This window comes from Hyperolius riggenbachi, chromosome 3 (genome assembly GCF_040937935.1).
Source record: "Hyperolius riggenbachi isolate aHypRig1 chromosome 3, aHypRig1.pri, whole genome shotgun sequence".
Classification (NCBI taxonomy): domain Eukaryota; kingdom Metazoa; phylum Chordata; class Amphibia; order Anura; family Hyperoliidae; genus Hyperolius; species Hyperolius riggenbachi.
In genome coordinates this window covers 11,893,636-11,921,346 of record NC_090648.1, presented here as the reverse complement: position 1 = coordinate 11,921,346, position 27,711 = coordinate 11,893,636, and the positions used below count along the sequence as shown (strand labels likewise).

Here is a 27,711-nt window from a genome sequence, read left to right as displayed (position 1 = left end):
GAAGCAGTCGGTCACAGAGGGCGGAGTCTGCAGGGAAGCAGTCGGTCACAGAGGCGGAGTCTGCAGGGAAGCAGTCGGTCACAGAGGCGGAGTCTGCAGGGAAGCGGTCAGTCACAGAGGCGGAGTCTGCAGGGAAGCGGTCGGTCGCAGAGGCGGAGTCTGCAGGGAAGTTGTCGGTCACAGAGGCGGAGTCTGCAGGGAAGTTGTCGGTCACAGAGGCGGAGTCTGCAGGGAAGTTGTCGGTCACAGAGGCGGAGTCTGCAGCGAAGTTGTCAGTCACAGAGGCGGAGTCTGCAGGGAATCAGTCGGTTGCAGAGGCGGAGTTTGCAGGGAAGTGGTCATTACAGAGGCGGAGTCTGCAGGGTATTGGTCGGTCGATGAGGCAGAGTCTGCAGGGAATCAGTTGGTCGCAGAGGTGGGGTCTACAGAGAAGTGGTCAGTCACAGAGGCGGAGTCGGAAGGGAAGCAGTCAGTCATAGAGGCGGAGTCTGCAGGGAAGTGGTCAGTCACAGAGGCGGAGTCTGCAGGGAGGCCGGAAGTCACAGAGGTGGAGTCTGCAGGGAAGCGGTCAGCCGCAGAGGCGGAGTCTGCAGGGAAGTGGTCAGTCGCAGAGGCGGAGTCTGCAGGGAAGCAGTCGGTCACAGAGGCAGAGTCTGCAGGGAAGCAGTCAGTCACAGAGGCAGAGTCTGCAGGGAAGCAGTCAGTCACAGAGACAGAGTCTGCAGGGAAGCAGTCAGTCACAGAGGCGGAGTCGGCAGGGAATCAGTCAGTCATAGAGGCGGAGTCTGCAGGGAAGTGGTCAGTCACAGAGGCGGAGTCTGCAGGGAGGCCGGAAGTCACAGAGGTGGAGTCTGCAGGGAGGCCGGAAGTCACAGAGGCGGAGTCTGCAGGGAAGCTGTCAGTCACAGAGGCAGAGTCTGCAGGGAAGAGGTCAGTCACAGAGGCAGAGTCTGCAGGGAAGCAGTCAGTCACAGAGGCAGAGTCTGCAGGGAAGCGGTCAGTCACAGAGGCAGAGTCTGCAGGGAAGCAGTCAGTCACAGAGGCAGAGTCTGCCGGGAAGCAGTCAGTCACAGAGGCAGAGTCTAAAGGGAAGCAGTCAGTCACAGAGGGGGAGTCAGCAGGGAAGTTGTTATTGACAGAGGCAGAGTCTGCAGGGAAGCAGTCAGTCACAGAGGCAGAGTCTGCAGGGAATCTGTCAGTCACAGAGGCAGAGTCTAAAGGGAAGCAGTCAGTCACAGAGGCAGAGTCTGCAGGGAAGTGGTCAGTCACAGAGGCAGAGTCTGCAGAAAAGCAGTCAGTCACAGAGGCAGAGTCTGCAGGGAAGCAGTCAGTCACAGAGGCGGAGTCTGCAGGGAAGCAGTCAGTCACAGAGGCGGAGTCTAAAGGGAAGCAGTCAGTCACAGAGGCAGAATCTGCAGGGAAGTGGTCAGTCACAGAGGCAGAGTCTGCAGGAAAGCAGTCAGTCACAGAGGCAGAGTCTGCAGGGAAGCAGTCAGTCACAGAGGCGGAGTCTGCAGGGAAGCAGTCAGTCACAGAGGCAGAGTCTGCAGGGAAGCGGTCAGTCACAGAGGCAGAGTCTGCAGGGAAGCAGTCAGTCACAGAGGCAGAGTCTGCAGGGAAACAGTCAGTCACAGAGGGGGAGTCAGCAGGGAAGTTGTTATTGACAGAGGCAGAGTCTGCAGGGAAGCAGTCAGTCACAGAGGCAGAGTCTAAAGGGAAGCAGTCAGTCACAGAGGCAGAGTCTGCAGGGAAGTGGTCAGTCACAGAGGCAGAGTCTGCAGGAAAGCAGTCAGTCACAGAGGCAGAGTCTGCAGGGAAGCAGTCAGTCACAGAGGCGGAGTCTGCAGGGAAGCAGTCAGTCACAGAGGCAGAGTCTGCAAGGAAGCAGTCAGTCACAGAGGCAGAGTCTGCAGGGAAGCGGTCAGTCACAGAGGCAGAGTCTGCAGGGAAGTGGTCAGTCGTAGAGGCAGAGTCTGCAGGGAAGCAGTCAGTCACAGAGGCAGAGTCTGCAGGGAAGCAGTCAGTCACAGAGGCAGAGTCTGCAGGGAATCTGTCAGTCACAGAGGCAGAGTCTGCAGGGAAGCAGTCTGTCACAGAGGCAGAGTCTGCAGGGAAGCGGTCACAGAGGCGGAGTCTGCAGGGAAGCAGTCAGTCACAGAGGCGGAGTCTGCAGGGAAGCAGTCAGTCACAGAGACAGAGTCAGCAGGGAAGTTGTTAGTGACAGAGGCAGAGTCTGCAGGGAAGCTGTCAGTCACAGAGGCGGAGTCTGCAGGGAAGTGGTCAGTCACAGAGGCGGAGTCTGCAGGGAGGCCGGAAGTCACAGAGGTGGAGTCTGCAGGGAAGCTGTCAGTTACAGAGGCAGAGTCTGCAGGGAAGAGGTCAGTCACAGAGGCAGAGTCTGCAGGGAAGCAGTCAGTCACAGAGGCAGAGTCTGCAGGGAAGCAGTCAGTCACAGAGGCAGAGTCTGCAGGGAAGCAGTCAGTCACAGAGGCAGAGTCTGCAAGGAAGCAGTCAGTCACAGAGGCAGAGTCTGCAGGGAAACGGTCAGTCACAGAGGCAGAGTCTGCAGGGAAGTGGTCAGTCACAGAGGCAGAGTCTGCAGGGAAGCAGTCAGTCACAGAGGCAGAGTCTGCAGGGAAGCAGTCAGTCACAGAGGCAGAGTCTGCAGGGAATCTGTCAGTCACAGAGGCAGAGTCTGCAGGGAAGCAGTCTGTCACAGAGGCAGAGTCTGCAGGGAAACAGTCAGTCACAGAGGGGGAGTCAGCAGGGAAGTTGTTAGTGACAGAGGCAGAGTCTGCAGGGAAGCTGTCAGTCACAGAGGCGGAGTCTGCAGGGAAGTGGTCAGTCACAGAGGCGGAGTCTGCAGGGAGGCCGGAAGTCACAGAGGTGGAGTCTGCAGGGAGGCCGGAAGTCACAGAGGCGGAGTCTGCAGGGAAGCTGTCAGTTACAGAGGCAGAGTCTGCAGGGAAGAGGTCAGTCACAGAGGCAGAGTCTGCAGGGAAGCAGTCAGTCACAGAGGCAGAGTCTGCAGAAAAGCGGTCAGTCACAGAGGCAGAGTCTGCAGGGAAGCAGTCAGTCACAGAGGCAGAGTCTGCCGGGAATCTGTCAGTCACAGAGGCAGAGTCTGCAGGGAAGCTGTCAGTCACAGAGGCAGAGTCTGCAGGGAAGCAGTCTGTCACAGAGGCAGAGTCTGCAGGGAAGCGGTCAGTCACAGAGGCGGAGTCTGCAGGGAAGCAGTCAGTCACAGAGGCGGAGTCTGCAGGGAAGCAGTCAGTCACAGAGGCAGAGTCTGCAGGGAAGTGGTCAGTCACAGAGGCAGAGTCTGCAGGAAAGCAGTCAGTCACAGAGGCAGAGTCTGCAGGGAAGCAGTCAGTCACAGAGGCAGAGTCTGCAGGGAAGCAGTCAGTCACAGAGGCAGAGTCTGCAGGGAATCTGTCAGTCACAGAGGCAGAGTCTGCAGGGAAGCAGTCTGTCACAGAGGCAGAGTCTGCAGGGAAGCGGTCACAGAGGCGGAGTCTGCAGGGAAGCAGTCAGTCACAGAGGCGGAGTCTGCAGGGAAGCAGTCAGTCACAGAGACAGAGTCAGCAGGGAAGTTGTTAGTGACAGAGGCAGAGTCTGCAGGGAAGCTGTCAGTCACAGAGGCGGAGTCTGCAGGGAAGTGGTCAGTCACAGAGGCGGAGTCTGCAGGGAGGCCGGAAGTCACAGAGGTGGAGTCTGCAGGGAGGCCGGAAGTCACAGAGGCGGAGTCTGCAGGGAAGCTGTCAGTCACAGAGGCAGAGTCTGCAGGGAAGCAGTCAGTCACAGAGGCAGAGTCTGCAGGGAAGCGGTCAGTCACAGAGGCAGAGTCTGCAGGGAAGCAGTCAGTCACAGAGGCAGAGTCTGCCGGGAATCTGTCAGTCACAGAGGCAGAGTCTGCAGGGAAGCTGTCAGTCACAGAGGCAGAGTCTGCAGGGAAGCAGTCTGTCACAGAGGCAGAGTCTGCAGGGAAGCGGTCAGTCACAGAGGCGGAGTCTGCAGGGAAGCAGTCAGTCACAGAGGCGGAGTCTGCAGGGAAGCAGTCAGTCACAGAGGCAGAGTCTGCAGGGAAGTGGTCAGTCACAGAGGCAGAGTCTGCAGGAAAGCAGTCAGTCACAGAGGCAGAGTCTGCAGGGAAGCAGTCAGTCACAGAGGCAGAGTCTGCAGGGAAGCGGTCAGTCACAGAGGCAGAGTCTGCAGGGAAGCGGTCAGTCACAGAGGCGGAGTCTGCAGGGAAGCAGTCAGTCACAGAGGCGGAGTCTGCAGGGAAGCAGTCAGTCACAGAGGCAGAGTCTGCAGGGAAGTGGTCAGTCACAGAGGCAGAGTCTGCAGGAAAGCAGTCAGTCACAGAGGCAGAGTCTGCAGGGAAGCAGTCAGTCACAGAGGCAGAGTCTGCAGGGAAGCGGTCAGTCACAGAGGCAGAGTCTGCAGGGAAGCGGTCAGTCACAGAGGCGGAGTCTGCAGGGAAGCAGTCAGTCACAGAGGCAGAGTCTGCAGGGAAGTGGTCAGTCACAGAGGCAGAGTCTGCAGGAAAGCAGTCAGTCACAGAGGCAGAGTCTGCAGGGAAGCAGTCAGTCACAGAGGCAGAGTCTGCAGGGAAGCAGTCAGTCACAGAGGCAGAGTCTGCAGGGAATCTGTCAGTCACAGAGGCAGAGTCTGCAGGGAAGCAGTCAGTCAAAGAGGCGGAGTCTGCAGGGAAGCGGTCAGTCACAGAGGCAGAGTCTGCAGGGAAGCAGTCAGTCACAGAGGCAGAGTCTGCAGGGAAGCAGTCAGTCACAGAGGCAGAGTCTGCAGGGAAACAGTCAGTCACAGAGGGGGAGTCAGCAGGGAAGATGTTATTGACAGAGGCAGAGTCTGCAGGGAAGCAGTCAGTCACAGAGGCAGAGTCTGCAGGGAATCTGTCAGTCACAGAGGCAGAGTCTAAAGGGAAGCAGTCAGTCACAGAGGCAGAGTCTGCAGGGAAGAGGTCAGTCACAGAGGCAGAATCTGCAGGAAAGCAGTCAGTCACAGAGGCAGAGTCTGCAGGGAAGCAGTCAATCACAGAGGCAGAGTCTGCAGGGAATCTGTCAGTCACAGAGGCAGAGTCTGCAGGGAATCTGTCAGTCACAGAGGCAGAGTCTGCAGGGAAGCAGTCTGTCACAGAGGCAGAGTCTGCAGGGAAGCGGTCAGTCACAGAGGCAGAGTCTGCAGGGAAGCAGTCAGTCAAAGAGGCGGAGTCTGCAGGGAAGCGGTCAGTCACAGAGGCAGAGTCTGCAGGGAAGCAGTCAGTCACAGAGACAGAGTCTGCAGGGAAGCAGTCAGTCACAGAGACAGAGTCTGCAGGGAAGCAGTCAGTCACAGAGGCAGAGTCTGCAGGGAAGCGGTCAGTCACAGAGGCAGAGTCTGCAGGGAAGCGGTCAGTCACAGAGGCGGAGTCTGCAGGGAAGCTGTTAGTCACAGAGGCGGAGTCTGCAGGGAAGCGGTCAGTCACAGAGGCAGAGTCTGCAGGGAAGCAGTCAGTCACAGAGGCAGAGTCTGCAGGGAAGCAGTCAGTCACAGAGGCAGAGTCTGAAGGGAAGCGGTCAGTCACAGAGGCGGAGACTGCAGGGAAGCTGTCAGTCACAGAGGCGGAGTCTGCAGGGAAGCGGTCAGTCACAGAGGCAGAGTCTGCAGGGAAGTGGTCATTCACAGAGGCGGAGTCTGCAGGGAAGTGGTCAGTCACCGAGGCGGAGTCTGCAGGGAAGTGGTCAGTCACAGAGGCAGAGTCTGCAGGGAAGCTGTGCTGAGTGTTGCATCTGAATCATATCCATGGTAGAGGGTGCTATTATTTGATGAGGGGGCTGGGTAAGTAACGAAGCTGTGCAGTTTGTAATATCTCCTCACAGGATTGAATTCAGTCCATTTACTGACTCCGGGCTTCCTGCAATAGACATGAGATCTCAGATATCCTACAGGCAGGTGACAGTTACAGTGGGATGCGAAAGTTTGGGCAACGTTGTTAATCGTCATAATTTTCCTGTATAAATCGTTGGTTGTTACAGTAAAAAATGTCAGTTAAATATACCCTCTTTCCCTGAAAATAAGCCCTAGTCGAAGCTAATGAGGAGGAAGAGGCAGCCAGCAAGTGGGGACACAGTGGTGCAGTGCCAATCGGGCACTAATCCTGTCATCCCAGCACACAGCAAGGTTATTAGCTGTGTGCAGGGAAGACAGGGCAGGTGCCTGATCAGTACAGTAGCATACTTTCAAATCCAGGAACATCACAGTACAAAGGAACAGGAAATGTTCTGCTGAGAGACACTTCCTAATAGAAATATAAGACATCCCCTGAACATTAGCCCTATCACATCTTTTAGAGTAAAAATTAATATAAGACACTGTCTTATTTTCGGGGAAAGACGGTATCATATAGGAGACACACAGTGATATTTCAGAAGTGAAATTAAGTTTATTGGATTTACAGAACGTGTGCAATCATTGTTTAAACAAAATTAGGCAGGTGCATAAATTTGGGCACCACAAAAAGAAATGAATTCAATATTTAGTAGATCCTCCTTTTGCAGAAATTACAGCCTCTAAACGCTTCCTGTAGGTTCCAATGAGAGTCTGGATTCTGGTTGAAGGTATTTTGGACCATTCCTCTTTACAAAACATCTCTAGTTCATTGAGGTTTGATGGCTTCCAAGCATGGACAGCTCTCTAACTCACACCACAGATTTTCAATTATATTCAGGTCTGGGGACTGAGATCGCCATTCCAGAACGTTGTACTTGTTCCTCTGCATGAATTCCTTAGTGGATTTTGAGCAGTGTTTAGGGTCGTTGTCTTGTTGAAAGATCCAGCCCCGGCGCAGCTTCAGCTTTGTCACTGATTCCTGGACATTGGTCTCCAGAAACTGCCGATATTGAGTGGAATCCATGCGTCCCTTAAAGGGAAGATCCACGGCAGGAGCGTAGCAATAGCCATAGCAGCCATAGCAACTGCTATGGGGCCCTGGAGCAGAGGGGGTCCAAGTTGTACTTGATGTGTTACCTATTAACTCTCCTTTGTTTCTCCACCCTCAGGACTATACACAGTGTACATTGCATGGGAATGTAGTTTGTCCATTTAACTCATATCCATAGGGTAGGGGCAGGTAGAATTGCTCAAGAGTGCCTAGTTCTGATGGCCTCATGAAAATTTTGCTATGGGGCCCCATAATTTCTAGCTACACCATTGATCCACGGAGAGAGATAAAAAAAATAAAAATACTAATCCACTTACCTGGGGCTTCCTCCAGCCCGTGGCAGGCAGGACGTGCCCTCGACGCCGCTCCGGAGGCTCCCGGTCTTCTCCGGTGGTGCACCCGACCTGGCCAGGCCAGCTTCCAGGTCGGGCTCTTGTGCGCTCCAACGTGTGTCTCATGCGGTCGCGCTGACGTCATCGGACATCCTCCAGGCTGTACAGTCCGTAGGAAGTCCGATGACGTCATCACGACCGCCGGAGAAGACCGGGAGCCTCCGGAGCGGCGTCGAGGGCACGTCCTGCATGCCACGGGCTGGAGGAAGCCCCAGGTAGGTGGATTAGTATTTTTATTTTCCCTAAACCCTCCCTTTAATTTGACAAGATTCCCAGTCCCTGCACTGGCCACACAGCCCCACAGCATGATGGAACCACCGCCATATCTTACTGTAGGTAGCAGGTGTTTTTCTTGGAATGCTGTGTTGTTTTTCCTCCATGCATAACGCCCCTTGTTATTCCCAAATAACTACATTTTACTTTCAGCAGTCCACAGCACTTTATTGCAAAATGAAGCCGGCTTTTCCAAATGTGCATTAGCATCAGTGCTGCTCAAATCCGATCCGGATGAAATCCAGATAGTTGTATTCCGGATTTCATCCTGTTAAAATCAAGTCACCTGTGCGGGCTGGGCGGGGTTTAATCTTACCTATCATGACGTCTTCTTCGTCCGTCCCTCGGCGCCTCCCACGATGCGCTCCAATCCGGAGTCACATGACTAAACACTTCCTCCTTCAACCTGGAAGGAGTAAGTGTTTTTATTCACGTGACCCCGGATTGGAGCGCATCGTGGGAGGCGCCGAGGGACGGACGAAGAAGACGTCATGATAGGTAAGATTAAACCCCGCCCAGCCCGCACAGGTGACTTGATTTTAACAGGATGAAATCGGGATTACAACTATCTGGATTTCATCCGGATCGGATTTGAGCAGCACTGTTTAGCATACCTCAAGCGGCTCTGTTTGTGCTGTGGGCAGAGAAAAGGTTACCTCTCTTGTGTAAAGTGCGCCGAATGGTTGAATGACCCCATCTGCAGCAAGATGATGTTGTAGGTCTTTGGTGCTGGTCTGTGGGTTGACTCTGACTGTTCTCACTATTCGTCGCTTCTGTTTATCCGAAATTTTTCTTGGTCTGCCACTTTGAGCCTTAACTTGAACTGAGCCTGTGGTCTTCCATTTCCTCAATATGTTCCTAACAGTGGAAACAGACAGCTGAAATCTCTGAGACAGCTTTCTGTATCCTTCCCCTAAACCATGATGGTGAACAATCTTTGTCTTCAGGTCATTTGAAAGTTTTTTTGAGACCCCCATGTTGCTACTCTTCAGAGAAAATTAAAAGAGGAAGGAAACTTACAATTGACTCCCTTAAATATTCTTTCTCATAATTGGATTCACCTGTGTATGTAGGTCAGGGGTCACTGAGCTTACCAAGCCAATTTGAGTTCCAATAATTCGTTCTAAAGGTTTTGGAATCAATAAAATGATTTATGCACCTGCCTAATTTTATTTAAACAATTATGGCACACTTTCTGTAAATCCAATAAACTTAATTTCACTTTTCAAATATCGCTGTGTGTGTCTCCTATATGATATATTTAACTGACATTTTTTATCATAACAACCAACGATTTATACAGGAAAATTATGACGATTAACAAGGTTGCCCAAACTTTCGTATCCCACTGTATATCCTATAGTCAGGTGAAAGTTATATCCTATAGGCATGTGACAGTTATATCTTATAGGCAGGCAGGTGACAGTTATATCCTATAGGCAAGTGACAGTTATATCCTATAGGCAGGTGACAGTTATATCCTATAGGCAGGTGACAGTTATATGCTATAGTCAGGTGAAAGTTATATCCTATAGGCATGTGACAGTTATATCTAATAGGCAGGCAGGTGACAGTTATATCCTATAGGCAGGTGACAGTTATATGCTATAGACAGGTGACAGTTCTATCCTATAGGCAGGTGAAAGTCACATCCTGTAGGCAGGTGACAGTTATGTCCTGTAGGCAGATGACAGTTATATCCTACAGGCAGGTGACAGTTATATGCTATAGGCAGGTGACAGTTATATGCTATAGGCAGGTGACAGTTATATGCTATAGGCAGGTGACAGTTATATCCTACAGGCAGGTGACAGTTATATGCTATAGGCAGGTGACAGTTATATCCTATAGGCAGGTGACAGTTATATGCTACAGGCAGGTGACAGTTATATGCTATAGGCAGGTGACCGTTATATGCTACAGGCAGGTGACAGTTATATCCTATAGGCAGGTGACAGTTATATCCTACACGCAGGTGACAGTTATATCCTATAGGCAGGTGACAGTTATATGTTATAGGCAGGTGACAGTTATATCCTATAGGCAGGTGACAGTTATATCCTATAGGCAGGTGACCGTTATATGCTACAGGCAGGTGACAGTTATATCCTACAGGCAGGTGACAGTTATATCCTACACACAGGTGACAGTTATATCCTATAGGCAGGTGACAGTTATATGTTATAGGCAGGTGACAGTTATATCCTATAGGCAGGTGACAGTTATATCCTATAGGCAGGTGACAGTTGTATGTAGTGACTCAGCTGTTTACATTGATAATTGCTCATACGGTTAGGCGGTTTATTCTTACACATCTGTGGCATTTCATCAGCAGCCCCATTCCCCTCCCCCCCCCCCCCCCTCCCCCCATTAATGGTATGATCTTAGCTGAGACATGACTACAGAAAGGAGATGATGGGTGTGGGATTTAGCGTATAGAATATACATCCTGTGCTATTGTTCCTTCTCTGCTGGGACCCGACGCTGAGGCAGGTGTCCGATTACCCTGTCCCGGCTACAATGGGGTAATTAGGAGCTAATAACCCTCTGTGAACTGCGTGCATTGTGCCATACCCCAGGGGCAGCCCTGCCTCAGAGACGGATCACCATGCCCGACAGGTGTGCAATCGCTCAGAGGTCCAAAGATGACTATCTGTCCCATCCGTCACCGACAGGGTGACATCCGGGGTGACATGACATCTTCACCCCACAACACACAAGAGAATCCTCAACTTCAAACCACTAAATATGCAGCCATTTATATCCAACTGTACATCCAGATCTGTCAGTTATACCACAGCTACAGCCTAAATATACAGCCATTTATCCAACTGTACATCCAGATCTGTCAGTTATACTATAACTAGAGTTAGGTCGAACGGTTCGCCTGCGAACGGTTCCATGCGAACTTCAGTGGTTCGCGTTCGCGTCCCGCAGGCGAAGTTTTGCGGAAGTTCGGTTCGCCCCATAATGCACCCTGAGGGTCAACTTTGACCCTCTACATCACAGTCAGCAGGCCCAGTGTAGCCAATTAGGCTACACTAGCCCCTGGAGCCACTCCCCCCTAATAAAAGGCAGGCAGCGGCGGCCGTTAAGCTCACTCGTGTGCCTGCGTTAGTGAGAGTAGGGCGAGCTGCTGCAGACTGTCTCTCATAGGGAAAGATTAGTTAGGCTTAGCTTGTTCCTGGCTGCATACCTGTTCTGTTCAGTGAGCCCACCATACCTGTTCTGTTCAGTGAGCCCACTGGAAACCTGCATACCTGTTCAGTGAACCCACCACTGCATACCTGTACTGTGAACCCACCACTGCATACCTGTTCAGTGAACCTGCCACTGCATACCTGTACTGTTCAGTGAACCCGCCACTGCATACCTGTTCTGTTCAGTGAACCCGCCACTGTATATGTGTTCTGTTCAGTGAACCTGCCACTGTATACCTGTTCTGTTCAGTGAACCCGCCACTGCATACCTGTTGTGTTCAGTGAACCCGCCACTGTATACCTGTTGTGTTCAGTGAACCCGCCACTGTATACCTGTTGTGTTCAGTGAACCCGCCACTGTATACCTGTTCTGTGAACCCGCCACTGCATACCTGTTCTGTTCAGTGAACCCGCCACTGTATACCTGTTCTGTGAACCCGCCACTGCATACCTGTTCTGTTCAGTGAACCTGCCACTGCATACCTGTTCTGTTCAGTGAACCCGCCACTGTATTCCTGTTCAGTGAACCCGCCACTGTATACCTGTTGTGTTCAGTGAACCCGCCACTGTATACCTGTTGTGTTCAGTGAACCCGCCACTGTATACCTGTTCTGTTCAGTGAACCCGCCACTGTATACCTGTTCTGTTCAGTGAACCTGCCACTGTATACCTGTTCTGTTCAGTGAACCCGCCACTGTATTCCTGTTCAGTGAACCCGCCACTGCATACCTGTTGTGTTCAGTGAACCCGCCACTGTATACCTGTTCTGTTCAGTGAACCTGCCACTGTATACCTGTTCTGTTCAGTGAACCCGCCACTGTATACCTGTTCTGTGAACCTGCCACTGCATACCTGTTCTGTGAACCCGCCACTGCATACCTGTACTGTTCAGTGAACCCGCCACTGCATACCTGTTCTGTGAACCCGCCACTGCATACCTGTTCTGTGAACCCGCCACTGCATACCTGTTGTGTTCAGTGAACCCGCCACTGCATACCTGTTCAGTGAACCCGCCACTGCATACCTGTTCTGTTCAGTGAACCTGCCACTGTATACCTGTTCTGTTCAGTGAACCCGCCACTGCATACCTGTTCTGTTCAGTGAACCCGCCACTGCATACCTGTTGTGTTCAGTGAACCTGCCACTGTATACCTGTTCTGTTCAGTGAACCCACCACTGCATACCTGTTGTGTTCAGTTAACCCGCCACTGTATACCTGTTCTGTTCAGTGAACCTGCCACTGTATACCTGTTCTGTTCAGTGAACCCGCCACTGCATACCTGTTGTGTTCAGTGAACCCGCCACTGCATACCTGTTCAGTGAACCCGCCACTGCATACCTGTTGTGTTCAGTGAACCCGCCACTGCATACCTGTTCTGTTCAGTGAACCCACCGCATCAGTGCGCATACCTGTGCAGTTAAGTGAACCCACCTACCTACGTGAGTGATATACCACTCCGTGCATACCCGATATGGACAAAACAGGTAGAGGAAGAGGTAGTGCCAGAGCCAGAGGAAGGCCACCCGGCAGATCTGTGTGAGGTCGTGTAAATGTAATTTCGTGTGGACACGCACACACAGAATCTCTGCCTGCACGCCGTGTGACTGGCTGCCTAGCCTGCCCCAAGAAGACTAAGTCGCTCCCAGTCCCTCCACACAGCATGTCTGCCTGCAGGCCGCTTGACTACCTTCTCCGCCACCACCAACAGGGTCCGGGACTCCAGGCGGATTGCTGAATTTTTTAGGCCGCTGCTAGCAGCGGCCGCTGTAATAATTTTTCTGGTGCGTGTACATGACTGCCTAATTTTTCTGGCTGCACTGCGGGCAGCTGCAACAACAAAAGAAAAGGCATGTACATGCGCCCATTCCCCTTCGTGATCATTACCTTGCCGTGGTGAAGGGGCTTGCGTATCACAATGAAGCAATGACCGGCACCTAGATGAGTGTCTCGGGGGGCACACCCACGATAATAAGGTTGTTGCCTCATTGTGGTCAGACCAAATTTAATCAGCTGGACAGTCACTGTTCTGTCATTCAGCTACATCAGCCAGGCGACCATATGGGCTGTAAAGCCACCAAAACCTGCACTCTTGCCATGGTGCGCACCAGTACAGCACGGCCGTCACTACACAAACAGCTGTTTGCAGTGCGTTACACGGTGAGTTTGGTGTGTCAGTGTGAAGCAGTACCTTAATTACACTACCTGATTGATGTATACACATGCAAGATGTTTTAAAACACTTTAGGCCTGTCATTTAGCATTCAATGTGATTTCTGCCCTTAAAACGCTGCTTTGCGTCAAATCCAGATTTTTCCCGGGGACTTTTGCCATGTATCCCACTCCTCCACCTGGGGGTCCAGGTGTTAGACCCCTTGAAACATCTTTTCCATCACTTTTGTGGCCAGCATAATTTTTTTTTTTCAAAGTTCGCATCCCCATTGAAGTCTATTGCGGTTCGCGAACTTTTACGCGAACCGAACCTTACGCGGAAGTTCGCGAACCCGGTTCGCGAACCTAAAAGCGGAGGTTCGGCCCAACTCTAACTATAACTACATCCTAAATATACAGATATTTATCCAACTGTGCATCCCGACCTGTCAGTTATAGCACAGCTACAGCATAAGTATACAGCCATTTATCCAACTGTACATCCAAATCTGCCAGTTATATCACAGCTACAGCCTAAATATACAGCCATTTATCCAACTGTACATCCAGATCTGTCAGTTATACCACAGCTACAGCCTAATATACAGCCATTTATCCAACTGTACATCCAGATCTGTCACTTATACCACACCTACAACCTAAATATACAGCCATTTATCCAACTGTACATTCAGATCTGTCAGTTATACCACAGCTACAGCCTAAATATACAGCCATTTATCCAACTGTGCATCCATATCTGTCAGTTATAGCACAGCTACAGCCCAAATATACAGCCATTTATCCAACTGTACATCCAGATCTGTCAGTTATACCATAACTACATCATAAATATACAGCCATTTATCCAACTGTACATCCAGATCTGTCAGTTATACCACAGCTACAGCCTAAATATACCGCCATTTATCCTACTGTACATCCATATCTGTCAGTTATACTATAACTACATCCTTAATATACAGATATTTATCCAACTGTACATCCCGATCTGTCAGTTATACCACAGCTACAGCCTAAATATACAGCCATTTATCCAACTGTACATCCAGATCTGTCAGTTATACCACAGCTACAGCCTAAATATACAGCCATTTATCCAACTGTACATCCAGATCTGTCAGTTATACCACAGCTACAGCATAAATATACAGCCATTTATCCAAATGTACATCCATATCTGTCAGTTATACCACAGCTACAGCCTAAATATACAGCCATTTATCCAACTGTACATCCAGATCTGTCAGTTTTACAACAGCTACAGCCTAATATACAGCCATTTATCCAAATGTACATCCCGATCTGTCAGTTATACCCCAGCTACAGCCTAAATATACAGCCATTTATCCAACTGTACATCCTGATCTGTCAGTTATACCACAGCTACAGCCTAAATATACAGCCATATATCCAACTGTACACCCAGATCTGTCAGTAATAGCACAGCTACAGCATAAATATACAGCAATTTATCCAACTGTACATCCAGATCTGTCAGTTATACCACAGCTACAGCCTAAATATACAGCAATTTATCCAACTGTACATCCAGATCTGTCAGTTATACCACAGCTACAGCCTAAATATACAGCAATTTATCCTACTGTACACCCAGATCTGTCAGTAATAGCACAGCTACAGCCTAAATATACAGCCATTTATCCAACTGTACATCCAGATCTGTCAGTTATACCACAGCTACAGCCTAAATATACAGCAATTTATCCAACTGTACATCCAGATCTGTCAGTTATACCACAGCTACAGCCTAAATATACAGCAATTTATCCAACTGTACATCCAGATCTGTCAATTATACCACAGCTACAGCCTAAATATACAGCCATTTATCCAACTGTACATCCAGATCTGTCAGTTATACCACAGCTACAGCCTAAATATACAGCCATTTATCCAACTGTACATCCAGATATGTCAGTTATACCACAGCTACAGCCTAAATATACAGCCATTTATCCAACTGTACATCCAGATCTGTCAGTTATACCACAGCTACAGCCTAAATATACAGCCATTTATCCAACTGTACATCCCGATCTGTCAGTTATAGCTACAGCCTAAATATACAGCCATTTATCCAACTGTACATCCAGATCTGTCAGTTATACCATAGCTACAGCCTAAATATACAGCCATTTATCCAACTGTACATCCAGATCTGTCAGTTATACCACAGCTACAGCCTAAATATACAGCCATTTATCCAACTGTACATCCAGATCTGTCAGTTATACCACAGCTACAGCCTAAATATACAGCCATTTATCCAACTGTACATCCAGATCTGTCAGTTATACCACAGCTACAGCCTAAATATACAGCCATTTATCCAACTGTACATCCAGATCTGTCAGTTATACCCCAGCTATAACCTAAATATACAGCCATTTATCCAACTGTACATCCAGATCTGTCAGTTATACCACAGCTACAGCCTAAATATACAGCCATTTATCCAACTGTACATCCAGATCTGTCATTTATATCACAGCTACAGCCTAACTATACAGCCATATATCCAACTGTACATCCAGATCTGTCAGGTATACCCCAGCTACAGCCAAACTGATGGACCACATGCTGGTCTACTGACTTCTCCTTCACTCGGGCATGAGTAAACTGATGGACCACACGTTCTTCCTGACTTCCGTTAGTCCACAAAGGGTTGTCAGGCTTAGTGTGGTCAGGCCACATACTTTTCTTCTATCAGGGACTGTTTTACTTGGTGCTTTTCTTACTGTGGCACTTCCAATAAATCGGCCAAAAGTTCCAAATCCAGGTTGAGGCCCAGTCTTTCCTTTTCAGTGGTTGCATTTACACCTTTAGTGGATACGGGTGTTGACTGGTCGACTCGCTGGTCCTGCATAATCTGGGTTGCAGCACTGAGGTCCTCTGTATTGCGCCGTTACTGGGAGGGCATCTCTGACTTACACATTGGATCCAGCATGGTGTAGCTGAGGGGGTCATGTTCAATAGAGGCTCTGGATCTTAGCTTGGTAGCTGTAACGCCGGGGGGTCATACTTTCTGACCAGCCAGCACAACAAGGCTGAGAGCTGAATTATGGAAGAGGCTAACCAGGCTGCCCAGAGCAACTGCAGCTCTGGGCTTCTGATAAGACGCAATGGCAGCGCAGTGCGATGTTGTGCTGCTCTTGCGGTAGCAAACATTCAGACAGATACTAGACAGACTGGAGTGAGGTAGCCAATAGCAACCACAGCAATGGCTACCTCGCAAGGACAGGACTAAGAGGACAGAGGCTGACAGAATGAATGCTTCCTAATCTAGTCACTGCCTCAGTGACAGCAAGCATTCACAAAGACAAGAGTGAGGTAACCAATAGCAACCGCAGCAATGGCTACCTGCAAGGACAGGACAGGATAGTCAGGAAATAGCAGAATCAAAGGCAGGCAAACGTAATACATAGAGAAATATACAATAGATAGGATTTCCTAGCGTATTACAATTTACAGCCATCAATGAAACTACAAACGACTGACTAACATATGTATATATCGGCGATGAACCAATATATAACATAAGCAAGGAAGACTGGCTAGGATCAGGAGAAATACCGCAAACAAGGCTAGGCAATACAGAATCTCTATACTAGAAGCAGTACGTATATATGTTCCCGTGGGAAATATATAATGTAGCTTCACAGGATAACTGAACTGAGACAAGTAATATATTTTACAATATCAAGGGACCCAGTAACAGCTTAGACAGAGCTGAGACTATGACGGGCGGGGTCTAGCAGGAGAGGCAGGCTTTTATGCTGGCATCAGCCAATGGATGCAAGCATGCAAATCTCCACACAGCTGAATGGTAATCACTCAATCCTGTGCTGGCCTGAACACCATTTGCTAGCTGAAAGACCATCATAACAAATGCATGCAGTACTATGCAAGAACATGCATGCAGGAAATCCAGGGCTATCCGTCTGCAGCTCAGCTGCAGCAAACCATTGGTGGAATAATTACAGTATTCTGAGCTGCCCAGAACTGCAGAGCAATTGCAAATGACAATGTGACTCACTACGAATGCACAACCGAATGCAGACTGACAAACCAGAACTGTCCATTTACGGCTCCACCTGCAATGGACAGAACACGTCACAGGAGGAATCCTAACAGTAGCTCTCCTATAGACTTCCCTATGATACTGAATACACTTCACCAGTAAGTCTTCTTGACTTTATGATGTTACTGGACCTACGATATCAAACATCTAGATGGCAGGACATCTTACTGGGATAGAAGACCTGCCTAATTAAGTTTTAAAGGTCACTTCAAATGTCACAACCCAGCCAACTCATCCAGTAAGGTGCAGCCAACACTGGAACAAACCAAAGTAGCCTCTGTTGGGTGGTGACCAACCCAGCCAGCTCATCCAGTAAGGTGCACCAAACACTGGAACAAAACAAAGTAGCCTCTGTTGGGTGGTGACCAACCCAGCCAGCTCATCCAGTAAGGTGCACCAAACACGGGAACAAACCAAAGTAGCCTCTGTGGGGTGGTGACCAACCCAGCCAGCTCATCCAGTAAGGTGCACCAAACACGGGAACAAACCAAAGTAGCCTCTGTGGGGTGGTGACCAACCCAGCCAACTCATCCAGTAAGGTGCACCAAACACTGGAACAAACCAAAGTAGCCTCTGTCGGGTGGTGACCAACCCAGCCAACTCATCCAGTAAGGTGCACCAAACACTGGAACAAACCAAAGTAGCCTCTGTGGGGTGGTGACCAACCCAGCCAACTCATCCAGTAAGGTGCACCAAACACGGGAACAAACCAAAGTAGCCTCTGTCGGGTGGTGACCAACCAGCCATCTCATCCAGTAAGGTGCACCAAACACTGGAACAAACCAAAGTAGCCTCTGTCGGGTGGTGACCAACCAGCCAACTCATCCAGTAAGGTGCAGCAAACATGGGAACAAACCAAAGTAGCCTCTGTCGGGTGGTGACCAACCCAGCCAACTCATCCAGTAAGGTGCAGCAAACACGGGAACAAACCAAAGTAGCCTCTGTCGGGTGGTGACCAACCAGGCCAACTCATCCAGTAAGGTGCACCAAACACTGGAACAAACCAAAGTAGCCTCTGTCGGGTGGTGACTAACCCAGCCAACTCATCCAGTAAGGTGCACCAAACACTGGAACAAACCAAAGTAGCCTCTGTCGGGTGGTGACCAACCCAGCCAACTCATCCAGTAAGGTGCAGCCAACACTGGAACAAACCAAAGTAGCCTCTGTCGGGTGGTGACCAACCCAGCCAACTCATCCAGTAAGGTGCACCAAACACGGGAAAAAACCAAAGTAGCCTCTGTTGGGTGATGACCAACCCAGCCAACTCATCCAGTAAGGTGCACCAAACACGGGAACAAACCAAAGTAGCCTCTGTCGGGTGGTGACCAACCCAGCCAACTCATCCAGTAAGGTGCACCAAACACGGGAACAAACCAAAGTAGCCTCTGTCGGGTGGTGACCAACCCAGCCAACTCGTCCAGTAAGGTGCAGCAAACACTGGAACAAACCAAAGTAGCCTCTGTTGGGTGGTGACCAACCCAGCCAACTCATCCAGTAAGGTGCACCAAACACTGGAACAAACCAAAGCAGCCTCTGTGGGGTGGTGACCAACCCAGCCAACTCATCCAGTAAGGTGCAGCAAACACGGGAACAAACCAAAGTAGCCTCTGTCGGGTGGTGACCAACCAGCCAACTCATCCAGTAAGGTGCACCAAACACTGGAACAAACCAAAGTAGCCTCTGTCGGGTGGTGACCAACCCAGCCAACTCGTCCAGTAAGGTGCAGCAAACACTGAAACAAACCAAAGTAGCCTCTGTTGGGTGGTGACCAACCCAGCCAACTCATCCAGTAAGGTGCACCAAACACTGTACCAAACCAAAGTAGCCTCTGTCGGGTGGTGACCAACCCAGCCAACTCATCCAGTAAGGTGCACCAAACACGGGAACAAACCAAAGTAGCCTCTGTCGGGTGGTGACCAACGGCCAACTCATCCAGTAAGGTGCACCAACACTGGAAGAAACCAAAGTAGCCTCTGTCGGGTGGTGACCAACCAGGCCAACTCATCCAGTAAGGTGCACCAAACACTGGAACAAACCAAAGTAGCCTCTGTCGGGTGGTGACCAACCCAGCCAACTCATTCAGTAAGGTGCACCAAACACTGGAACAAACCAAAGTAGCCTCTGTCGGGTGGTGACCAACCCAGCCAACTCATCCAGTAAGGTGCACCAAACACTGGAACAAACCAAAGTAGCCTCTGTGGGGTGGTGACCAACCCAGCCAACTCATCCAGTAAGGTGCACCAAACACGGGAACAAACCAAAGTAGCCTCTGTCGGGTGGTGACCAACCAGCCATCTCATCCAGTAAGGTGCACCAAACACTGGAACAAACCAAAGTAGCCTCTGTCGGGTGGTGACCAACCAGCCAACTCATCCAGTAAGGTGCAGCAAACATGGGAACAAACCAAAGTAGCCTCTGTCGGGTGGTGACCAACCCAGCCAACTCATCCAGTAAGGTGCAGCAAACACGGGAACAAACCAAAGTAGCCTCTGTCGGGTGGTGACCAACCAGGCCAACTCATCCAGTAAGGTGCACCAAACACTGGAACAAACCAAAGTAGCCTCTGTCGGGTGGTGACTAACCCAGCCAACTCATCCAGTAAGGTGCACCAAACACGGGAACAAACCAAAGTAGCCTCTGTTGGGTGGTGACCAACCAGCCAACTCATCCAGTAAGGTGCACCAAACACTGGAACAAACCAAAGTAGCCTCTGTCGGGTGGTGACCAACCCAGCCAACTCATCCAGTAAGGTGCAGCCAACACTGGAACAAACCAAAGTAGCCTCTGTCGGGTGGTGACCAACCCAGCCAACTCATCCAGTAAGGTGCACCAAACACGGGAAAAAACCAAAGTAGCCTCTGTTGGGTGATGACCAACCCAGCCAACTCATCCAGTAAGGTGCACCAAACACGGGAACAAACCAAAGTAGCCTCTGTCGGGTGGTGACCAACCCAGCCAACTCATCCAGTAAGGTGCACCAAACACGGGAACAAACCAAAGTAGCCTCTGTCGGGTGGTGACCAACCCAGCCAACTCGTCCAGTAAGGTGCAGCAAACACTGGAACAAACCAAAGTAGCCTCTGTTGGGTGGTGACCAACCCAGCCAACTCATCCAGTAAGGTGCACCAAACACTGGAACAAACCAAAGCAGCCTCTGTGGGGTGGTGACCAACCCAGCCAACTCATCCAGTAAGGTGCAGCAAACACGGGAACAAACCAAAGTAGCCTCTGTCGGGTGGTGACCAACCAGCCAACTCATCCAGTAAGGTGCACCAAACACTGGAACAAACCAAAGTAGCCTCTGTCGGGTGGTGACCAACCCAGCCAACTCGTCCAGTAAGGTGCAGCAAACACTGAAACAAACCAAAGTAGCCTCTGTTGGGTGGTGACCAACCCAGCCAACTCATCCAGTAAGGTGCACCAAACACTGTACCAAACCAAAGTAGCCTCTGTCGGGTGGTGACCAACCCAGCCAACTCATCCAGTAAGGTGCACCAAACACGGGAACAAACCAAAGTAGCCTCTGTCGGGTGGTGACCAACGGCCAACTCATCCAGTAAGGTGCACCAACACTGGAAGAAACCAAAGTAGCCTCTGTCGGGTGGTGACCAACCAGGCCAACTCATCCAGTAAGGTGCACCAAACACTGGAACAAACCAAAGTAGCCTCTGTCGGGTGGTGACCAACCCAGCCAACTCATTCAGTAAGGTGCACCAAACACTGGAACAAACCAAAGTAGCCTCTGTCGGGTGGTGACCAACCCAGCCAACTCATCCAGTAAGGTGCAGCCAACACTGGAACAAACCAGAGTAGCCTCTGTCGGGTGGTGACCAACCAGCCAACTCATCCAGTAAGGTGCACCAAACACTGGAACAAACCAAAGTAGCCTCTGTCGGGTGGTGACCAACCCAGCCAACTCATCCAGTAAGGTGCACCAAACACGGGAACAAACCAAAGTAGTCTCTGTCGGGTGGTGACCAAACTAAAGACCTGCACACGCTTGCAGCGTAGGTTTTTTGGAATGGTCACTCATGACTGTTTCCAGCAAGTTTTCAATGTGCCTACCGGTGTCTCCTGACATCCCCCGACCACTTGTTAGCAGCTGGGCCTGGTACAAAGCCATGCCTGATTACATTTGGGATGTACCACCGCAGCCCCTACTGATGTCATTCTCCCAGCATGCACCTTGGTAGGCCATCATTAGCACAATCACATGATCAGATCCACCACACAGGAAAAGAATATGGCAGCCTCCATATCACTCTCACTTCAGTTGTCCCGTGAGTTCAGAGCTCTCAGGATTCTTCTCATCCAATACATAATATGCTGCAGATTCTGGTCCTTGTGGCTTCATGTCAAGCGCCACTTTTTCTTTCAAAAACGTCATTTAAGAAAATATTAGTATGTTTGTGAAGTAATGTACATACATCTCCAGGATTACTCCTCCCCTAACATAAAGACTCCGCCTTCCCTTCCAACAAGATTCACCAAGACCCTCTGAAGCTCCAGCGATGATATTATACTGGGTCTGGGGCTCCTGCAAGTACATGGGGGGGGGCTTGGTTTGGTGGGGGTGCTGCAATGTGGTAGGCTGGGAGCAGCGTAGGGAAGAATAAGGGATTGTTCACACTATGAGCGCTTTCAGGTTTTTTTGAAGCGCTGGCGATTTTTCACTAGCAATCGCTAGCATTCGCGCTAAACGCTAGCGATTGTGATTCAGCAAAAGTAGCGTAGCGATTTGAAAATCAGCCATCGCAAACGCCGTGTGAGTATTCTATTCTCACACGAGCGATGAGCTTTCTTTCCCATCGCAATCGCGGCTCCTGCACCATTTCCTGAGCGATTCAATGCAAGGTATAGGAAAATTGCTTAGCGCCTGGAAAAGCAATTTTGTGAGCGCTTTTTTCACAAAGTATATTCAAGTTATTTAGTCTTAGGTCAAAGAGTTTACTTCCTGATTGTTTCTTGCCAAAGGAACACTAATCGCCTAACAAAAGTACTTAGAAAAGCAATTTTAAAAATCGCTAATCGCTCAGAAAGCGCTGGGAAAAGTGCTTTCAAAAGCGCACACAAAAGCACTTAGGGCTTGCGCTGGCGATTCCTAATGTGAACAAGGCCTTAGTGGGGGGGGGGGACAAGTCATGTGAGCATCAGGTATGGGGGGGGGGGCAAGTCATGTGAGTATCAGGTATGGGGGGGGGGGGGGCAAGTCATGTGAGCATCAGGTATGGGGGGAAGGGTTAAGATTCAGGGTGGGGCCATGTGACTCTTAGAGGTGAGTATTGAGTAGGTGAGTGGGTGGAAATAGGACTAGGCTGTACAGGGGGGGTACAGTTACAGTAAAGCTAGTGGGGGGAGGGGGGTACAAATTACAGAATTGGTGGCTGGATGGTGTAATGGTTAAGGGCTCTGCTTCTGACACAGGAGAACAGGGTTCGAATCTTGGCTCTGCCTGTTCAGTAAGCCAGCACGTATTCAGTAGGAGACCTTGGGCAAGTCTCCCTAACATTGCTACTGCCTATAGAGCGCCCCCTAGTGGCTGCAGCTCTGGCCTAACGCTGCTGCCTATAGAGCACCCCTAGTGGCTGCACCTCTGGCCTTACACTGCTACTGCCTATAGAGTGCCCCCTAGTGGCTGCAGCGCTGCCCTAACACTGCTTCTGCCTATAGAGCGCCCCCTAGTGGCTGCAGCTCTGGCCTTACACTGCTACTGCCTATAGAGCACCCCCTAGTGGCTGCAGCTCTGGCCTAACACTGCTACTGCCTATAGAGCGTCACCCTAGTAGCTGCATCTCTGGCCTAACACTGCTACTGCCTATAGAGCATCCCCTAGTGGCTGCAGCTCTGGCCTAACACTACTACCACCTATAGAGTGCCCCCTAGTGGCTGTAGCTCTGGCCTAACACTGTTACTGCCTATAGAGCACCCCCTAGTGGCTGCAGCTCTGGCCTAACACTACTACCACCTATAGAGTGCCCCCTAGTGGCTGTAGCTCTGGCCTAACACTGTTACTGCTACTGCCTATAGAGCGTCCCCTAGTGGCTGCAGCTCTGGCATAACGCTGCTACTGTCTATAGAGCACCCCTAGTGGCTGCAGCTCTGGCCTAACATTGCTACTGCCTATAGAGCACCCCCTAGTGGCTGCAGCTCTGGCCTAACACTGCTACTGCCTATAAAGCGCCCCCTAGTGGCCTAACACTGCTATTGCCTATAGAGCGTCCCCTAGTGGCTGCAGCTCTGGCCTAACACTGCTACTGCCTACAGAGCGCACCCTAGTGGCTGCAGCTCTGGCCTAACACTGCTACTCCCTATAGAGCGCCCCCTAGTGGCTGCAGCTCTAGCCTAACACTGCTACTGCCTATGGAGCGCCCCCTAGTGGCTGCAGCTCCGGCCTAACACTGCTACTGCCTATAGAGCGCCCCCTAGTGGCTGCAGCTCTGGCCTAACACTGCTACTGCCTATAGAGCGCACCCTAGTGGCTGCAGCTCTGGCCTAACACTGCTACTGCCTATAGAGCACCCCTAGTGGCTGCAGCTCTGGCCTAACACTGCTACTGCCTATAGAGCGCACCCTAGTGGCTGCAGCTCTGGCCTAACACTGCTACTGCCTATAGAGCGCCCCCTAGTGGCTGCAGCTCTGGTCTAACACTGCTACTCCCTATAGAGCGCCCCCTAGTGGCTGCAGCTCTGGCCTAACACTGCTACTGCCTATAGAGCGCCCTCCAGTGGCTGCAGCTCTGGCCTAACACTGCTACTGCCCATAGAGCACCCCTAGTGACTGCAGCTCTGGCCTAACACTGCTACTGCCTATAGAGCGCCCTCCAGTGGCTGCAGCTCTGGCTTACACTGCTACTGCCTATAGAGCACCCCCTAGTGGCTGCAGCTCTGCCCTAACACTGCTACTGTCTATAGAGCACCCCTAGTGGCTGCAGCTCTGGCCTAACACTGCTACTGCCTATAGAGCGCCCCCCAGTGGCTGCAGCTCTGGCCTAACACTGCTACTGCCTATAGAGCACCCCCTAGTGGCTGCAGCTCTGGCCTTACACTGCTACTGCCTATAGAGCACCCCCTAGTGGCTGCAGCTCTGGCCTAACACTGCTACTGCCTATAGAGCGCCCCTGGTGGCTGCAGCTCTTCCCTAACACTGCTACTGCCTATAGAGCGCCCTCCAGTGACTGCAGCTCTGGCCTAACACTGCTACTGTCTATAGAGCACCCCTAGTGACTGCAGCTCTGGCCTAACACTGCTACTGCCTATAGAGCGCCCTCCAGTGGCTGCAGCTCTGACCTAACACTGCTACTGCCTATAGAGTGCCCCCTAGTGGCTGCAGCTCTGGCCTAACACTGCTACTGCCTATAGAGCGCCCCCTAGTGGCTGCAGCTCTGGCCTAACACTGCTACTGCCTATAGAGCGTCCCCTAGTGGCTGCAGCTCTAACCTAATACTGCTACTGCCTATAGAGCAACCCTAGTGGCTGCAGCTCTGGCCTAACACTGCTACTGCCTACAGAGCGCACCCTAGTGGCTGCAGCTCTGGCCTAACACTGCTACTGCCTATAGAGCGCCCCCTAGTGGCTGCAGCTCTGGCCTAACACTGCTACTGCGTATAGAGCTCCCCCTAGTGCAGGCATGGGCAAACTTGGCCCTACAGCTGTTGAGGAACTACAAGTCCCACAATGCTTTGCAGGAGTCTGACAGCCACAGTCATGACTCATAAAGGCAAATGCATTGTGGGATTTGTAGTTATGTAACAGCTGGAGGGCCAAGTTTGCCCATGCCTGCCCTAGTGGCTGCAGCTCTGGCCTAACACTGCTACTGTCTATAGAGCGCCCCTAGTGGCTGCAGCTCAGGCCTAACACTGCTACTGCCTATAGAGCACGTCCTAGTGGCTGCAGCTCAGGTCTAACACTGCTACTGCCTATAGAGCGCCCCCTAGTGGCTGCAGCTCTGGCCCAACACTGCTACTGCCTATAGAGCGCCCCTAGTGGCTGCAGCTCAGGCCTAACACTGCTACTGCCTATAGAGCATGTCCTATTGGCTGCAGCTCTGGCCTAACACTGCTACTGCCTATAGAGCACCCCCTAGTGGCTGCAGCTCAGGCCTAACACTGCTACTGCCTATAGAGCGCCCCTAGTGGCTGCAGCTCTGGCCTAACACTGCTACTGCCTATAGAGCGCCCCCTAGTGACTGCAGCTCTGGCCTAACACTGTGACTGCCTATAGAGCACTCTCTAGTCCTAGTGGCTGCAGCTCTGGCCTAATACTGCTACTGCCTATAGAGCACCCCCTAGTGGCTGCAGCTCTGGCCTAATACTGCTACTGCCTATAGAGCGCCCCCTAGTGGCTGCAGCTCAGGCCTAACACTGTGACTGCCTATAGAGCACCCCCTAGTGGCTGCAGCTCAGGCCTAACACTGTGACTGCCTATAGAGCACTCCCTAGTCCTGGTGGCTGCAGCTCTGGTCTAACACTGCTACTGCCTATAGAGCACCCCCTAGTGGCTGCAGCTCTGGTCTAACACTGCTACTGCCTATAGAGCGCCCCCTAGTGGCTGCAGCCCTGGTCTAACACTGCTACTGCCTATAGAGTGCCCCCTAGTGGCTGCAGCTCTGGCCTTACACTGCTACTGCCTATAGAGCGCCCCCTAGTTGCTGCAGCTCTGGCCTAACACTGCTACTGCCTATAGAGCGCCCCCTAGTGGCCTAACACTGCTATTGCCTATAGAGCGTCCCCTAGTGGCTGCAGCTCTGGTCTAACACTGCTACTGCCTATAGAGCGCCCCCTAGTGGCTGCAGCTCTGGTCTAACACTGCTACTGCCTATAGAGTGCCCCCTAGTGGCTGCAGCTCTGGCCTAACACTGCTACTGCCTATAGAGCGCCCCCTAGTTGCTGCAGCTCTGGCCTAACACTGCTACTGCCTATAGAGCGCCCCCTAGTGGCCTAACACTGCTACTGCCTATAGAGCGCCCCCTAGTGGCCTAACACTGCTACTGCCTATAGAGCGTCCCCTAGTGGCTGCAGCTCTGGCCTAACACTGCTACTCCCTAAAGAGCGCCCCCCCCTAGTGGCTGCAGCTCTGGCCTAACACTGCTACTGCCTATAGAACACCCCCTAGTGGCTGCAGCTCTGGCCTAACACTGCTACTGCCTATAGAGCACCCCCTAGCGGCTGCAGCTCTGGCCTAACACTGCTACTGCCTATAGAGCGCCCCCTAGTGGCTCCAGCTCTGCCACTTTGAGTCCGCCAGGAAAATAGCGCGATATAAATGTTATTTGTCTTGTTTTGTTAAGAATATCTTTTTACTACAGTTTGCAGCCAGCCTGGATGCTCTCCTCACTTTGTAGTATGTATGGCCCAGAAATCCCCATCTTCCTGCGCGGGCCTCTACCCCACAGGTCTATGAGATATGGTGTCTTCCATTATTAACTGCTCTCTCGCTGAAGTTGTAGTTTTACTTTTCTAGGGGCAGAATTGTAAATACTACTGGGAACAGCATGCACTGATAGGATACAGCTGAGCCCTGCTGCTTTAATATGGTCTGATGTCGCCATCTTGTGGCACTGGTTGGTATGACTGATTCAATCAGGACTTTGTTATAGCACAAACTAACCAGCAAGCTCATGGTGACCCAGAACTCATTGGGGTGTGTAAGGGACTACAATGGTCCTAAAAGCCCCCTTACTAAGATGTTAAGAAAAACAAAAGTTTGCTTTCCTAAAACAGAAAGAATTTGCGATAATTCAGGTTGCAGTGAGCCTGAGATGTCTCTCAGAGCAACACTGCTGAATATATGCAAATTAGGACCATTGTAGTCCCTTACACACTCCAATGAATTCTGGGTCACCATGAGCTTGCTGGTTAGTCTGTGCCTCTCGGATTTACAAGCCCTACAACATAGAGCTAAATTAATCCATGCCATGTAGAGATGGGAAGTTTGGATCTTTTCAATGATCTGGATGATTTGAATCGGATCATTGAAGAGATCTGGATCTTTGATCCGAATCTCGGAGCATTTTACTACTGGAAGCATTTGGGGGTGAAATGAACAGCAGGACAGGTCTGTGGACAGGAGAAGGAGAGGGGGTGGACACACAGAGAAGTAGAGATGGGAAGTTCGGATCTTTTCAATGATCCGGATGATTTGAATCGGATCATTGAAGAGATCCGGATCTTTGATTCGAATCTCGGATCATTTTACTACCGGAAGCATTTGGGGTGAAATGAACAGCAGGACAGGTCTGTGGACAGGAGAAGGGGAGGGAGTGGACACACAGAGAAGGGGAGAAGATGGACAGAGGGCAGGGAGTGGACAGAGAAGGGAGGAGGGACGAGCAGAGAGCAGAAATGTTTGCACGTAATACCCACATGCTGCAATCATATGCTTTACATATATTTCACCTATATGTTCATCTGTACACTTTGAAAGAAAAGGTCGCACAGTGAAAGAAAGCATTCCCAGAAGATAAGTGCAGCTGTTTAGTGCCGAGTGCAGGAGGATTATATTGCCTTTCAATCACACTGTCTGCAAAGTTACTGAGCTGTGCTGAGCCAAAAGCTTCCCATGTGTTCACTGTGCAGCACTACGGAACAGCCAGCCTATAATGGGCAGCACGTTATAGCCAGTATGTGTGCTCTA

The 27,711-nt window shown here is 50.9% G+C and overlaps 1 protein-coding gene across 1 annotated transcript; it reads right to left on the bottom strand.

Annotated features, from left to right (window-relative positions):
- Window positions 1–2,251: 2,251 nt before the first annotated feature.
- Window positions 2,252–15,865, bottom strand: LOC137561798 (serine-rich adhesin for platelets-like). The gene is made up of 4 exons (XM_068273155.1): window positions 15,738–15,865; window positions 3,477–5,789; window positions 2,355–3,432; window positions 2,252–2,266 (listed from the first exon to the last, which is right to left on the bottom strand). The coding sequence occupies exons 1-4, from the start codon at window positions 15,863–15,865 to the stop codon at window positions 2,252–2,254; spliced, it is 3,534 nt and encodes a 1,177-aa protein (XP_068129256.1).
- Between the last annotated feature and the right edge of the window lie 11,846 nt (window positions 15,866–27,711).